Source organism: Solanum stenotomum, chromosome 1, assembly GCF_019186545.1.
Source record: "Solanum stenotomum isolate F172 chromosome 1, ASM1918654v1, whole genome shotgun sequence".
NCBI classification, from domain to species: domain Eukaryota; kingdom Viridiplantae; phylum Streptophyta; class Magnoliopsida; order Solanales; family Solanaceae; genus Solanum; species Solanum stenotomum.
In genome coordinates, this window is record NC_064282.1 from 19,278,868 (window position 1) to 19,294,792 (window position 15,925).

Consider the following 15,925-nt stretch of genomic DNA (forward strand, 5'->3'; position numbering starts at 1 on the left):
CCCCCCATCTCAAATTTACTTTAAACTCCTCCCTATGAGCTCCCACATCATGCTTTCTTGGGGATTTGAACTCACAACCTCAAGGTTGGAAATAAGGAGTGCTTACCATCAGATCAACTCTATCTTGTCTCTCATTTTTAATTTATTTTCTATTTCATTCACTTCTTTCAAATTTAACTTTTGTAGATATAATATATTATATGATTATTTATACACATACACAAGTGCATGAAATTTACCACCCACAATTCATTCAAATGTAGATTATATTTTAATTAAATTGTATATTTTTTAACATATCTTTAAATATATTCAGTATGATTCTGTTATTTTATTCAGTTATTTTTATAAAGTTTAAAAATTATATCGTACAATTATAAATTTAAATAAAATTAAACTTTCGATTTTATTTAAAAAATTGAATAATCGGTTCAATTCGGTCAGTAAATCAATTGTTTTGTAAAAAAAAAAACATTGATACCCATAACTATAGATAGTACTTCATCATAATATATTTGAAATCCTAGGTTGTTCGTTTCTTTCATTTGTGCTTTCATTTTTTTAGTTTATTTCGAGTTTACACTGATGGAAAAATTAATAGAAATTCATGAAATATATCGCACATTTGCAAAGTCTAAGTTTGTAAGTCGATGTTATCTCTGTATAATTGATCTACGTGCATTTGTGGAATTACTATTAAATAACTACATATTTTTAGACAGAACCAAATAGATCGACTTAGTCTATGCAGTTTACCAATCACAAATCAATAGACACGCACAAAATTAGCACCAAGACTTGAGAATTATTTTTTCTATCGTCTTTATCGATGAAAGTGTATCAAATAAAAAAACAAAAGTGTTAAACCAACAAATATTAGTGATCTAGCGGCAGAATCGTACCCCACTCTCGATACTTATAACCTGGATTGTATTTTTGAAATGATGCATAATTGTGCAATTTAAGAAAATTCATGAATTGAACTTTTTCATTTTTACAAAATGGACCGAATTCGTTGGTTTTAATATTTTTCCTCGCCAATTAACGAAAGGACTCTGTTTATTTCTTATGAAGCACTTATATTATTCTTTTTGTAAGTTGTCACGAATAATTGTAGCAAAAAAAACTGTATTTAGCTATGAATTTTTTTCGTAGCAAATAGTTGAATTATTCACTACAAATTTTAAGTCGTCACTATTTAACACCTTACATATTTTGTGACAATTTTTTTGTTGTCACTGAATCATAGATTGTTTAGAGACAATAAAATCTTTGTCACCAATTATTTATACTATTAGTGACGAAAATAAATATCATAATTAAAGTTAAATTCTTATAGCTAAAACTTATAATATTTAACTACGAATTCTAATTTGTCGATATTGTAACAACATATTTTTTTAGATGAAATTTTTTTGGGTAAAAAAATCAATAAATTTTAAGACAAAATAATTTGTCATGAATTAGATACATTATTAGTGACGAAATAATGTGTCACCGATAACTTTAAATTCGTGACTAACTCTACTTAACAAATGGCGCCAATTAATTTTTTCGTGGGAAACTTTAGTGGTTGAAACTTTGCTACGATTTTTTTGTTTCGTCACTAAAAGTATGTGTCTCGTATATTTAAGCACGAAAAGTAAATTTTGTCACTAAAAGCGAACAATTAGTGACAAATTTGATATCGTAGCTAATAATTTTGTAGCTATATATCATATTTGTTGTAGTGCATCTACATAGTTAAGTTCTAAATTTTTTGCCGCATAGCCATTATATTTTCATAGAAGCGTTAAATTTTGTAAAAATTATATAAAGCACATAGTATAATAAACAAATTACTTCCCGTCTCTACTTTTTCATAAATTACGAATTTTCCTTCTTTTTTTTTTGTGTTCCGAATACTTTAATTAAGAAGTTGTAATTATCAGGTTAGTGCGTTAAAAAAGGGATTTTAACAGTTTTATGCGTTAATTAAGGGATTTAAAAATTAACTGCCACAATTCACGCATACGTTTAATGCATCTGCAAATCGTTCAATCTTAAAACACTACTGAACTAAAATTTTGAATTTCAAATTTTTGAAATTTTTATTTCTTGTTTTACGAAAAGCTCTGGAAATTCTAAAGTTTTTTTTGGTGAAGATTTGTAATGAATATTTCCATCTTGTTAATGCATTCAGGTATATGAGAAAGTGATGTTAGGTACGAGCGATACAAAATTGATGGTATAATGGTTGGGGAAAATATTTTGTTGGTTAATCTCATATCAGCAATTGCAGCAGAATTAAACGTTGATGAATCAAAAAAAATATGGAGATCAGATACGTTGTAGAAGGTAATTCATGTCTATTGTGTATTCGGAATGATATGGGATGAAATTTTATATAGAAATGAAGAAACATGAGGTAGAATTTGGTATGTATCCACTATGCATTGATACATCGGATAGAAGTGATGAAGATATACATAATTTTGATGCAACAACAAGTGCAATTGTGTGTGTTGAAGGTGGAAAAAGGGACACAAAGGCTCTAAGCATTGTTGAATCGAAAATTTGTGATTCTTATTATATATCAGAAATGGAGGTGGAAAATTATATATTAGATACAAATATTTCTAATGTGGAAGTGAAGCAATTGTACAAGGATAAGACAACTCTAATGATTGTTATGGAAAAATATAAAATTAAGCATAACTTCAATTTTAGAGTTAAGAGATCTGATAGCAAAAGGTATGTGATACTTCAATCTTATAAAATTGTTGATTTTTTAAGATTTATTTAATATCGTGTTGATCATGATACACAAATAATGTGTGTATGGTGCAATTGTAGTTGTTAGGTATCATAAGGGTTTCTGCTTGACACTTTAATAATTAAGAAGGATTATTGAAATAATGTTAATAATTGAATTTTGAATGTGCTATCTGATTTGTATATCAATTATATAATATGAGTCGTCGTTGAACTGTGTGCAGATTACAATTTAACTAAAAGTCTTTGTAATAATGTATGGTGTACTGTTATTATTGCAGCTACGTATTGGTATGTCATTCAGATGCTTGTTGTTGGGAATTGAAGGCGTCTGTTAGGAAAAATACGGACATATTCAAAGTGAGATACTTCAATAGTGAACATACATGTCCATTGAGAGATAGGGTATTAAGTAAGGTACAAGCTACAGTTGGGTTTCTTAGTGGTGTGACAGCTCCAAAGTTAGTGAATCATAAAAAAAAACATACTCCAAACGATATAATTGAGGATGTTAGGCCACTATATGGAGTTGAAATTTCTTACCAACAAGCATGGCGTGCAAAAGAACGTGCATTGAAGATGATTAGGGATAAACCTGCGGACGGATACAACCAGATGCCAAAATACATATATATGTTGAACATTGTGTATCCAAATTCATATATACGTATGCACAAGTTGGAAAAAAATGAGTTTATGTATCTCTTCATATCATTAAGGCCAATAATGAGAGGGTTTGAGTTCTGTAGGCCTGTTGTTGTTGTTGATGCTTCACATCTTAGCGGATCTTATCGAAGGACATTTGTATCGGCAAGTACACTCGATGGGGCAGGTATGACATGTTGTTTATTAATTTGCTTTTTCAAGATAGTAATATAACATCATGGAACAATCATATATAAAGAATCTTAATGTTATGTGTTTCAATCTGAAGATTGTATATTGCCGTTAGCTTATGGAATTGTAGACACGGAAAATGATTATTCATGGACATGATTCTTTCAACACTTTAAAAATGTATTTGGTGATAGAGAACAAATGTGTGTTGTATCAGATCGAAATGAAAGTATATTGAAGTGTGTAAGTATTGTTTATCCAAGTATTCCTCATTTCGCATGCATATGGCACCTCTGAAACAATGTGTGTACATACTACAAGAGAAGCAAAATCATACTAAGTGATATTTTCTATTCGATGGCAAACGCTTATCGGAAAGATGATTTTGAAAAATTAATGGTTAAAGTGGAAAAAATAGATAGCAGAGTTAAGAAGTATCTTCAAGATGCTGGGTATGAAAGGTGGACTAGATCTCATGCAACTGTGAGCAGGGGGAGGATGATGACTTCGAACATAGCGGAATGTATCAATGGTTACCTTGTTGATGCACGGCAATTACCTATTATAGACTTTCTAGAAGAAGTTAGAATTCTATTTGGTACTTGAAATTGCAAAAATCGAGAAATAGCATCTTATACAAAGTAAACATTAGGGAGAAGATTTGAAGAAATATTGATTATAAACGCATCCAAATGTGTGAAAATGAAGGTACATATTTGTATTATCAATTTTTATGTTTCTAGCTTTACTTCTCGTTATATTGTTAAGTATACCAATTACAAATTTGTTTGATGTATTTGTAATTTTTAAACATTTGCAGGTAGTTGCATCTTCTGAATATATCTTTGCAGTGTATGAAGGTGCGCTAAGATATATTGTATGTCTTGAGAGAAAAACTTGTTCATGTGGTAGATTTCAACATGACGAGATACCTTGTGCGCACACAATGACTGTTTTGATCTGCAGAGGAATACTACAAAACACTTAATGTATCTTCAAAACAGTAAAACTTCACATCTTTACGGTAAGTCAGTCAATAAACAACTAATCTACATTAAACAATTCATCATCTGCCAATAGAATGGAAGCAACCTTTAGCCTTAGAGGATCATCATTTTCGCTAACGTATCCAGCATTGGCTTTGTCGATACCATATTTCCATAACAGTGTTGTATCTTGAACGAAGATATTCACTTTGAAAAGGAATCGATGGGAAAACATAAAGAAGATACATTATAAATTGAATGAAATGTGTAAATAAAGCCGGGTGGATTAAATACTGACAGGCTATCGCTATTTTGTTGCATAATGCCTTGAGCAAATTTCACTTCAAACGGATGTTGTGGACCCATCAATTCACCAGTTTTGTTGTCTTTGTATGCATCCAATGTTGCCCAATCAATTATGTCGGTTTTATCAAAGAATCCACTATCATGAAGGTAGTTAGGCAGGATGATAGACAATTGTTTTATCTCATCAGATTAACTTTTATTCTTTGTTCCCAAATTTGAGTCATAAACTCAGATTAACCGATTCCTTAATACAACCACTGCTAACACCCAATGAAATTCTTCGTCACAGTTGATAGAAATACATACCTCATCTACTAAATGCCATGGTAAAGCAGCAGGGACAGAAAAATCATTGATGACGTCTTTGATGGACCTTTCGTATACAGATACAACATCAGCTCGAGCAATGTGTTATTGTGTACCGAGAGTATCATCTGTAGGACTGCAATAGTACCTTTTGTATGCATTTTTTATATAGGTATTGAGCAAGCAGTTGCATGTAGTGTATTTGTATTGATCCATGCTTCTTAGTTTTGTCTTCTTGTGTAGATAGTAAAAGATTACATCTATGTGCTGCAAAATTAAAGAAAAAAAGAACATAATACATAAAACAACAATATATGATAAAAAGTATTTGATACATGTAACAATTATACAATACAATTAGTAATCTGGTTTTTTTGAGTTACACATGTTAATTGTGTATCGAATACATAATTGTATTGTATATTGTACCTGATCAGTCCAACATTTTTTTGGTTGTGACATAGTAGAAAACCAGTTCTTGTCCAAAGGAAATGCGACAACAAAATCCATATAATCAAAGCCAAATAGAGCATTTTTGCCTCTATATTTATCATCTGAAGGTTTTCTATGAGAATGATTATAGCAACATAAGAATAAACTAATACAAAATAATAGTATAGAAATAATATAAAACGAAAACCTACTTATTGGAATATGCTTTGCTAAAAAGATACATTAATAAAAAAACTTACTTGTTTGCATGTGTTTTGAGGAGTCCCTTTTGTATCCACTGGAAGTACTCTTGCATTAAAAGTGACGAAACTTGGTATGTGATGCCACATCCTTCAAATGAAGTATATGGGCGAATGTCATCGTCTATTTTCCCCTTTCCCTTATCGCTGGATCCAAAAGTATTCACATAAGGAGACTGCAAAATCTTTGAAGAGATTTTGTTACGTGGAGCTGGAGTCTTTATATCAAGATTGTGTGCAGATTTCTTGATTGAAAGTTGGGTGGGTAGCTTGCTATCAAATAGAAAATCATCACTGTTGGTTAGTTGTGGAGGAATGATTACACTCAGTGGTGCGACATTAATTGGCTCGTTTGAAAGTTTGTAGACAATTGCATCTATGACTGTTTCAGTGCCAGATGAAATAGATGCCGCTTTGGAAGAATCCTACATGATATCAGTAAATTATAAGAAAATAGTACAATTATACGCAACTGTTGACATTTGCATTAAACAATTTAGAATCAGAAAAATTTATCAACAATTACTGGATTTGAAGCATGTCTTTTGGAGTCTTGTTTAATTGAATCAACAACAACTTTATCACAGCTCAATACTTTTGTGTGCAATTGTGTGATCTTATGTACCGCATCCTCCTAATAAATAGAATATTACACAGCATTTCAATTTAATTTCAAAAATAATTAATTATAACAATTCAAAAGCTCTTAACTTACCACTTCCTTATTATGAACAAACTCTTCTATCGAAAACTCACTATGGTGTATTGTGGGTATAGCATTTGTTGAATCTTCCATAGTCTGATCCTTAATAGATGTCTCATCAATCTGTGTTTGTAAACGAATATATTAAGATGCAATTACAAAGTATCTGTTACTAGTGATTCAAAAAAATATATAGTATCAATCGAGATTTAAGTGTTTACTGTACACCAATGATACACAAAAAAAACAATGATTATTTCATTATATGAATTAAAATTAATAACGTATCAGTCATTTGTAAATTATACATTGTTAATAATTTTAATGAAATTAACTAATGATTGAAAGTCATTAAGTTATATAATTAAATTCAAGTATCATATGCATACCTTTGCAACATTTTCTTCGTTAACATGTCGTTGTTCAACCTCCACATCATTTGCATCAACATCATGATTAATAATTGCAAAATCCTTAGTGAATAATTCTTCAATCTATGTTTGTAAAACAAAATATAAGGAAGGAATTATAAAGTATATGTAAATTTAAGTATCATATGTATACCTTTGCAACATTTTCTTCATTAACAAGTCGTTGTTCAACCTCCACAGCAGATGCATCACCATTGTGATCAACAGTTGCAAAATCCATGTGTATAGGTGAAATGAGTTGTTGGAATAATTGATCAAAAGCAGATTCTAGATCAACATTACATTTGTCTACTGAATCATCCACTATATGTGGCATAGAAATGCCACCAATGTCCTTTATTATGAAAAAAATGAGTATAACACAAAACTAAAAAGATAATCTAAAAAATAAAAATACTACCTTATCACTTTTGTTATCTTTCGCGGCCACTGCTTTCATCAACTCAGAATGATTTTTTATAATTAACGGGTCAAGAGCTCCAATTTTTTGGTCAACCTGGATTCAAATTAAGCATAGTAAGTGAGATTATAAATAACAATGAAAATGTTTAAATGACATAGTTATGTTTACTTACATAAGACTTAATGTGACCTTCCAGATCCTCGAGTCTTGCATTGTCCGATGATGTTCTTTGGGGAACTGTATTAAGATGAACACCAGATACATTATCAAACTTTAGGGGTTGTGAAATCGGAGTTTGAAATGGCTGATTCTTTTGCACGTCTGGTGTTGTCTTTGGCACATTATTCTTTGTTAGATGTGCAACCTTTCTTCTTTTGGGGGGTGGGGTGGATCCTGTGGTAGAAACACGTGTGCATCTCCTTAACAGTTGCTCCGGAGGTTTTGATGAAAACTCTTCAAAACCAGAAACATCGTCTGGTTGCACCTCTTCCTGATTAGCAATTGATGTGGCTGGCTGATTTAGAGGTACATGACTATTATTTGGTAAATCAAGTGATTCGAGTTCCTTTTGAGTTGGCTGCACGTTAGAACAATCATTCTATCGAAATAAAAATTAAAACATCGTTAGAACTATTTATATAATGTATCACAAATAAAACAATCAAGTAAAAAAGGATGCTATATACTAATTACCTCAGTAAAGATGTTTTCCACAAACATCTCTTGGTATACCATTTCCTTCTCTAACAGTTATCTGGTTATGCATTGCCAACGCACATTCATATACCCAAATATTAAGTGCGTATGAAAATCCATTCAATCGATACATTTGTTTGTCAGGTTTGTACTCTTTCCTAAATGATTTCATTAACTTCATGAAGGCAAGTTGTCCCCACGAAAACTGTTTATAGTTGCAATCTTCTACCATAAAGAAATCTTCTATAGGAATTGGTGCATCACCGAGTTGGGAGAAAACAAACGTATGAATGAAATACAATATAGCCATCTGAAATACAGTATAGCCATCTGAAGAGCATCATCACTGTTGTCCCAATTACCTAACTCAAAACGATCTACTAGCCGTCCTTTGTTTACGTTATAATTTGGACCAGGAAAGTATCGTTGAACCAGCCTACTGATTTTTTAAATCGAATATGTAAAATCTTTAACATTTTCGGTACACTTGAGACCAGCAATAATTGTAAATTCTCTAATAGAAAATTGCAATACATTTCTTTTAGCATGTCGAATATGAATTTCTTTGTCTAAATTATCATGCTCAACCTCTAGAAGATATAAACATTTGGTAATTTGTCCTTGGTAGTGGCACTTGGGGATATTAAGGTACTGGCCAAATATGGTATCCTTAAACATGTTCATACCTTCGTCCTTTATTGACAATTCTAAGTTTTCTTTAAAATTAGAATTGTAAGTAGGACCAAACTTTAGAGGTTACTTTGGAATATGTTTAATCACATATTTCATATTCTGCAATTACAAAAAGATAAATGATGTTGATCAATAACTAAATCGATAAATGATGCATACATAACTAAAAGGGAAATATCATAATTGATTCAAAATATTATGTTTCAGATCATTTTATACTTAGTATGCCAAAATTGCATGATTGATACAGGAAATCATATTACTTATGTATATACATTGGCTTCTATTTAAACATGATAGAAAATGTTAACTAACATATATGTTAAATTTTATTTTCGCATCATTCATGTGCATATCTACGAATATGATACATTGTACAACAAATAACCTCTATATCATACAGCGAATTGAACGCATATCTTAAATACAAATCGCAGCACACAAAGCTTGGCTTAAACTAGTGTTTCATCTACAAATGTAAAACAAATACTTATTTTTGTATCATTTACATATATGAATCACAAGTAACAGATACTTTATTTCAACAATGAAACCTTAATATTAACAAGTAACGAATACTTTATTTCAACAATGAAACCTTAATATCAACAATAAAATATCAGCAATTGATAAACAGATATATGAATCACAACTAACAGATACTTTATTTCAACAATCAACACTTCAAAATATACTAAGATACTTTATTTTTCAACAATGAAACCTTACTACCAACAATTGACAAAATATCGGTGTTTCTGGGTAGAAACTAAACATTTCATTATATACCAAGAAACTTTATTTTTCAACAATGTGTTTCATCAACAAATGTAAAATTTATACTCAATATCAATATCAGATAAAACATCAGTGTTTCTGGTAAAAAACTCCAGATTTCAATATATTCAATAAAACTATATTTTTCAACCATATCTTTAATCTACAAATTTAAAAGTTAAACTCAAACCAAAACAATCAGTGTTTCTAGGTTAAAACTACAGATTACAATATACACTATATTCGTTTATTTTTCAACGATGTCTAAAATTAAAAGCAAAAGATAGACATACCATGGATAGTGTTGGTTGGAAAATGGGAGGGGCAACCTTTCTACTCCTTTTCTTTTTAGTTTTTGCATCCTTTGCTTTAGATGATGACCCCACTTTCGTTTTTGATTTTCTCTTGGAAGAAGTTCGATTCGCCATTAATGTCGTTGCATGCAAGCTTTTAGACCTCTGTTCATTCAAGTTTCGGTGTTCAAATTCAAAAATTTGTTCATTGTTAGGTGTTATTAATTGGGAAATCCCAATATTAAAAGACGGATGATCCATTGTGACAAATAATCCAAAATCGATTGAAACAAAAAATTAATTTTAAAAGAAAAATGAAGAAGAAGAAGAAGAATACCTATTTTGAACTTTGAGACTGTTGAATCGTTTGAAAATCCAATTGCTTTGAAAGCGATAACTGATTTGGTAGTGGGAGAGATTATAGGCGAGATTTTGGGGGTGAGGAAGATGGGTTTGATTTCTTTCATAATAAAGTATCCGAAAAAAAGGAATTGGGGAAAAGTAGGAATTTTTGAATTTTTATAAAAGAGAAGGGATTAATTGATAATAGGTAAACATAAGTAGTGTCCTTTAGTAATTTTGCCTTAAATTTTTTGATATACAACAGTATACTTGATTTAATAACATTATGTAAAACTTCAATTTTTTTTTGTTTTGTATCAAGGTTTAAAAATTCGAGATACAATANAAAGCGATAACTGATTTGGTAGTGGGAGAGATTATAGGCGAGATTTTGGGGGTGACGAAGATGGGTTTGATTTCTTTCATAATAAAGTATCCGAAAAAGAGGAATTGGGGAAAAGTAGGAATTTTTGAATTTTTATGAAAGAGAAGGGATTAATTGATAACAGGTAAACATAAGTAGTTTCCTTTAGTAATTTTGCCTTAAATTTTTTGATATACAACAGTATACTTGATTTAATAACATTATGTAAAACTTCAATTTTTTTTTGTTTTGTATCAAGGTTTAAAAATTCGAGATACAATATTATATACCAGTATACAAATATTATATAAAATTATAAGAGGTGTTTACACATTCATAGTATTATACCAAACACTTACTTTATTGTGTTAATTTCTTGTACCTCTTCTGAAAGTGTTTATACACCCATAATATTATAAGAGGTGTTTGTACATTCATAATATTATATAATATTAGTTTGATCATTAATTCTCTCTTAATTCTTATTATTATACATATATATGTATTTTAATCGAATTCATTATGATAAACTTTTTTGGAAGAGATAATCCAATATAAATATGACGGAATCACAATTAGTTGGATGTTGTTTCTTGTTCAACAACGGCATTATTTATTAAGCACGCTTTTAAAGAAAAGAAAGTACTCCCTCTATTTCTAATTACTTGTCCACTTTTTCTTTTATAGTTGTTCCTAAATTACTTGTCCATTTTGACAAATCAAGAAAGAACCTATTATACCCTCAATTAAATGACTAATTACTTTGAAAAATACAGAACTTTTCATCCACTTCATAATTAATAGAGGTAAAATGGTAAACTCACTATGTCATTAATTGATTTCTTAATAGGTGTGTCAATTCAAAAATGGACAAGTAATTAGGGATAGAGGGGTATGTTGGAGAGTATTTTATCTTATTTTAAACGAAAGTGAGACATGTGGATATATGAAATTAAATGAATAATTAACCATTTAACAACCAAACTAATTTTACACATATTTATACTATCTTCTCTCTCTCAATTACTATTAAATGATGGCGGAATAATTGTCTTGGACTTTTAAAATAATAAATAATTTGAAATAATTAATTTTAAAAATCACGATAGATAATTTGAAACAGAAGTAAAAAAATTAACATAAAAACTTGATCAAACATCTTAGCTTTCTAAAATAAACATTATTAACTTTCCAAAAAATTGACCAAACATGCTTAATTAATCATAGCCGATTGATGTTTACATGACTAATTAAAATAATGACTATAGCTTATAATTACTTAAATCAATCAATGCCAACTTTCTTAATTAACATCAACAAGTACTTCACCCATATAAACCATGTCACACTCTTTTTATGGACATGCCAATAAACATCAAAAAAATCTTTTTATAGCCCCCTTTCCATACTTCCAAAAAATTGAAGCTATGTACTTAATTACTAACACTTTCATGCATGTACGTAAATTTAATGTTAATGTTATATCCTTCTCAATAGATTACCCAAAATTGTTACCCACATTTGATGTAATGTCATGATTACTTGTTCTATTTTCCTTTAGACTTGATTTTGAATATCGTTCTACACGTGTGATTATAACTTGAAATATTTGAATCACTAGTAAAGTCATAATTTTTCATTGAGGAATTAAAAAATAAAACAGTAGAGTAATACCTAAAATTCGAATTTAAAATTTCAAGATAAATTTTAAATTCGTTAAATTACTGAATTAATCTCTAATTTTGTGTTTTTTTACCAAGAGGATTTGGGTGAACTCTTCTGCTCAAGTCCATAATATTGGAAACCTTTTCTCGTACATGATAATAAAATAAATATATTTTTATACTATATAGTCCATAATTGGATATAGAAGTGATTTATTATCCTATTTTTTATATTTTATATTAAAATATAAGGCACATATATAAATGCTAATTATATGAAAATTGAAGTACCACATAACATGAGGTACAGTAGGCATTTATTTGGCATGTGCAGCTGAAATTGCATTTGCTTCATCATAAATGACTCTTCACTCTGAGTATTGCCTGACCTAGCAAACACCTATAATCATTATGATGAAATTAATAATGACATATTTAAACTATACTGGTCACTAATTACTTGATAAATAAAATAAGCGTGTATTTGCGTATGTTTAAAAATTGGTTTTGAAAAAGCGTGTATTTGCATATGTTGCGTATTAACTTATTTTATTTATTAGATAATTAGTAAAGGGGTAAATACTATGAAAAAATTAAGTTTAGGGTGTCATAAAATCTACACATATATTATTTAGGTGTATAGTAGAGAATTGCATCATATATGTTTCTCGTTCATGCATTCATGATATTACTTTCACTATCTCAAATTATTTGTCGTAATTTAAAAAAATATTTATTTCAAATTAATTATCATTGTAAAAGTTAAGAATTTTTTTTTTTCATTTTATCTACATTGTTCTTGAAATTATAAACGACTTAATAGTTAATAAAGGGTGATTATATCTTAAAATATTAATAAAGGATAAAATAGTAAAAAAAAAATCCTCCCAATTAATATTTTTTCCAAAAGTGGATAAAAGAAAAATACGACAAATAATTTGAGACGGAAAAGTAATTGGTACTCACTATTCAACTCACGAGAAATTTCACCAAAACATTATATATGATATCGTACAATTGTTACTTCCTTTTTGTTGTCTTTATTTGTTGTGATTTGCCTTCAACTTGACCCTATATAAAATCGACATTGTAATGTTTTGTCAAAAAGTTCTGCTTAATTATATTCATATATGTTTTTTTAAATAGTCAAAATTAACTACTTGTCCTAAACACAAAAGACAAGAATAGTTCATCTTTCTGATTAATGAAAGCAGCTGATTAGAGTGCCAACAACATGGATTATACTATTAGAGTTGGTAACTAGTCCCTCTCCATCACAACGTAATTAGGGCCTAATTATTAGGGATAAATTTTTGACTTAAACAGCCTAAACACATATATTCTATTTCCTTATTTGTGCATATTTAAAATGATGGTGTTTTTCTAATTGTCGATGTTTTATAATAGTAACAAATTATAAATTTCAAAAAAATTGTAATGCCTTGAAAATAATGTTGGAGTCAAAATTTATTCGAGGGTCGTACATTTTGCATGTAATTAATCTTTCTCGGATATGAATTGATAGTTTTGAATCTATCTTTGATTAGCTATGTTTTAAAAATTCCTAATCTTTTTGGTGTGAAATTATCATGACATTATTTATTTATTTATTTATTTTTAAAAAAAGGCTTGGAAAATGAAGATAGGGCTAGACTGAAGTAAAACTGAAATTTGAAGTTTGAGATCCAAGTGGGCCTGAGAGATCCCAACCAGTGCTTGGGCTGGCCCATCTATTTCAAAGCACGCACCTCTATTTTCCACTATGAAATGTCGTTCTTATCAGTTTATTATTTTGCGGATTCATTTTTTTTAAAAGGGAAAATTACATATTTGACCGCTCGTTATAAAAGTATTAAATTTTTCTTTAGATCTTGGTGCGAGGTGAGTTTCTTGAAAAACATCTTAAGGTACCCATCAATGGTGCTTTTCTCACAAAAAAATTGTCTAACGTCAATGTCTGAAGCTCACCCAATTTTTATACCAAGCATGTGTGTAATTTCTCGATTAGCATTATTGATCCTCGTTTGACCCATCCAAATTTAATTCAGTCCAATCTGCCCATTTGACACCTCTAACGTTGCCCTTTTTGTGTTCATTGGTGAATGGGCCATATTGTATTATAAAGTGTAAAGAGTAATTGATCTCTAAATAATAAGATAGTGGCCCACTAGTGTAGAGCATGCTCCAGAAGAGATACGAGCCCAATGCCCACTAAAGGCCCAATTAGAACATTAGCAGATCAGGAGATTTGGCCCAATATGTAAATACATCAGCGTAGTTAGCCCAATTCTATAATTTGATGAAAATATTATTTAAATATACAACTTATTTTACCATATTCTCTAAAATTTCCTACCATTTTGAAAAAATTACAAAAACCTCTACTCTCTCCTATTCTTGGATACATCACTTTACGCAATGTATCAGGACGTTGAGTGATGTATCTGAAACTGAGATGCGATGTATCGAGACTTTGAGGGATGCATCCAAAATGGGGACACTATGTATTGAGATATTTTGGAATGTATCCGGATTCCACTAAATTTAAGAGATATTTGTAATTTGAAAAAGAGTAGAAATATGATGTAATTAGCTCTTAACAACACTATGAGATTTGTGTAAAATTTTCTACATTGATTAGTTGGATCAATATTGGCATGGTTGTATATTATATGCCGAAGTTAAATTTTAAGCTGCAATTTGATAATTATAGCACTAAAATCATGTATGTTAGACATTTTAAATTTTAATACACTGTGCATAAATTTGAAAAGAAGTGTGTATTACCTTACAATTTTTTTCTATGTTTTTTTTCTCTTTAAAATCACTGATAAATCACCTTTTTTCGTGTGTTAAAATTAGATTTTAATGAATTAGAACGCAGACGGTAACAAAATTATCAAAGAATAATACTAGTACCACTTGAAAAGGTAACAAATTAAGTTCACTAAATCAAAGAAGTACTAGTACCCATCCAAATTCCTGACCAAGTTGCAAATGTATTCTTTTCATTTTTATAGAAGAATTTGATTCACAAGTATTTGTGCTTCTGTGATTTTCCAGGATTATGTATAAAACAAAAATAATAATATTTTTTTTAAAGTTTTATTATGTAATAATAATGGCCGTCCATATTCTGTACCACAATTTTGTAAACAAACATTTAATATTAGGACAAAATGAGAATTTCCTTCATGTCTTTGGTAGAAAAAGCTTCAAAATTACTCATCAACTACTATAATATTTGCTTTCTTCTGTGTTGTCATACTTGTCCATGGACCATTTAACTTTGTTAACAATATTCTTAAGTTTGATGGGCTCCTACTTGTATTTGTACCATTTAAAAAATATCGAGTTATTTAAAAAATAATAATTTTGAAATGACGTGATTTTAACTTCGCTCAATTTATTAACAAAATCTCATGATGCAGTTTCATCTTGTAATTTGAAATTATGAGATGAAACCAGCGTTTGAATATGCAATTCAAACTCGAATACATCTCTCTAGGTGCATTTTAAAACCCCAATACACAAACTTTTGATTTGAAAATCTTTAACTTAGAGCAAGGTGACCCACAAATATTCAAATTTCAAAATTTCCAAACGTTATAAAAAGATAAAAATGGAAAGGTACAAGTCGTATTAGCCATACATAAATCAAAGAGACAATAACGCGCA

General features: G+C 29.6%; 1 protein-coding gene and 1 pseudogene across 1 annotated transcript; one reads left to right on the plus strand and one right to left on the minus strand.

Moving 5' to 3' along the window:
- Window positions 1-2,392: 2,392 nt before the first annotated feature.
- On the plus strand, window positions 2,393-3,750 carry LOC125862093 (uncharacterized). Its single transcript, XM_049542122.1, has 3 exons — window positions 2,393-2,733; window positions 3,036-3,586; window positions 3,689-3,750. Exons 1-3 carry the CDS (start codon window positions 2,393-2,395, stop codon window positions 3,748-3,750), a joined length of 954 nt encoding a protein of 317 aa, XP_049398079.1.
- An 885-nt stretch (window positions 3,751-4,635) lies between these two features.
- On the minus strand, window positions 4,636-10,012 carry LOC125862185 (uncharacterized; annotated as a pseudogene).
- Window positions 10,013-15,925: the final 5,913 nt, after the last annotated feature.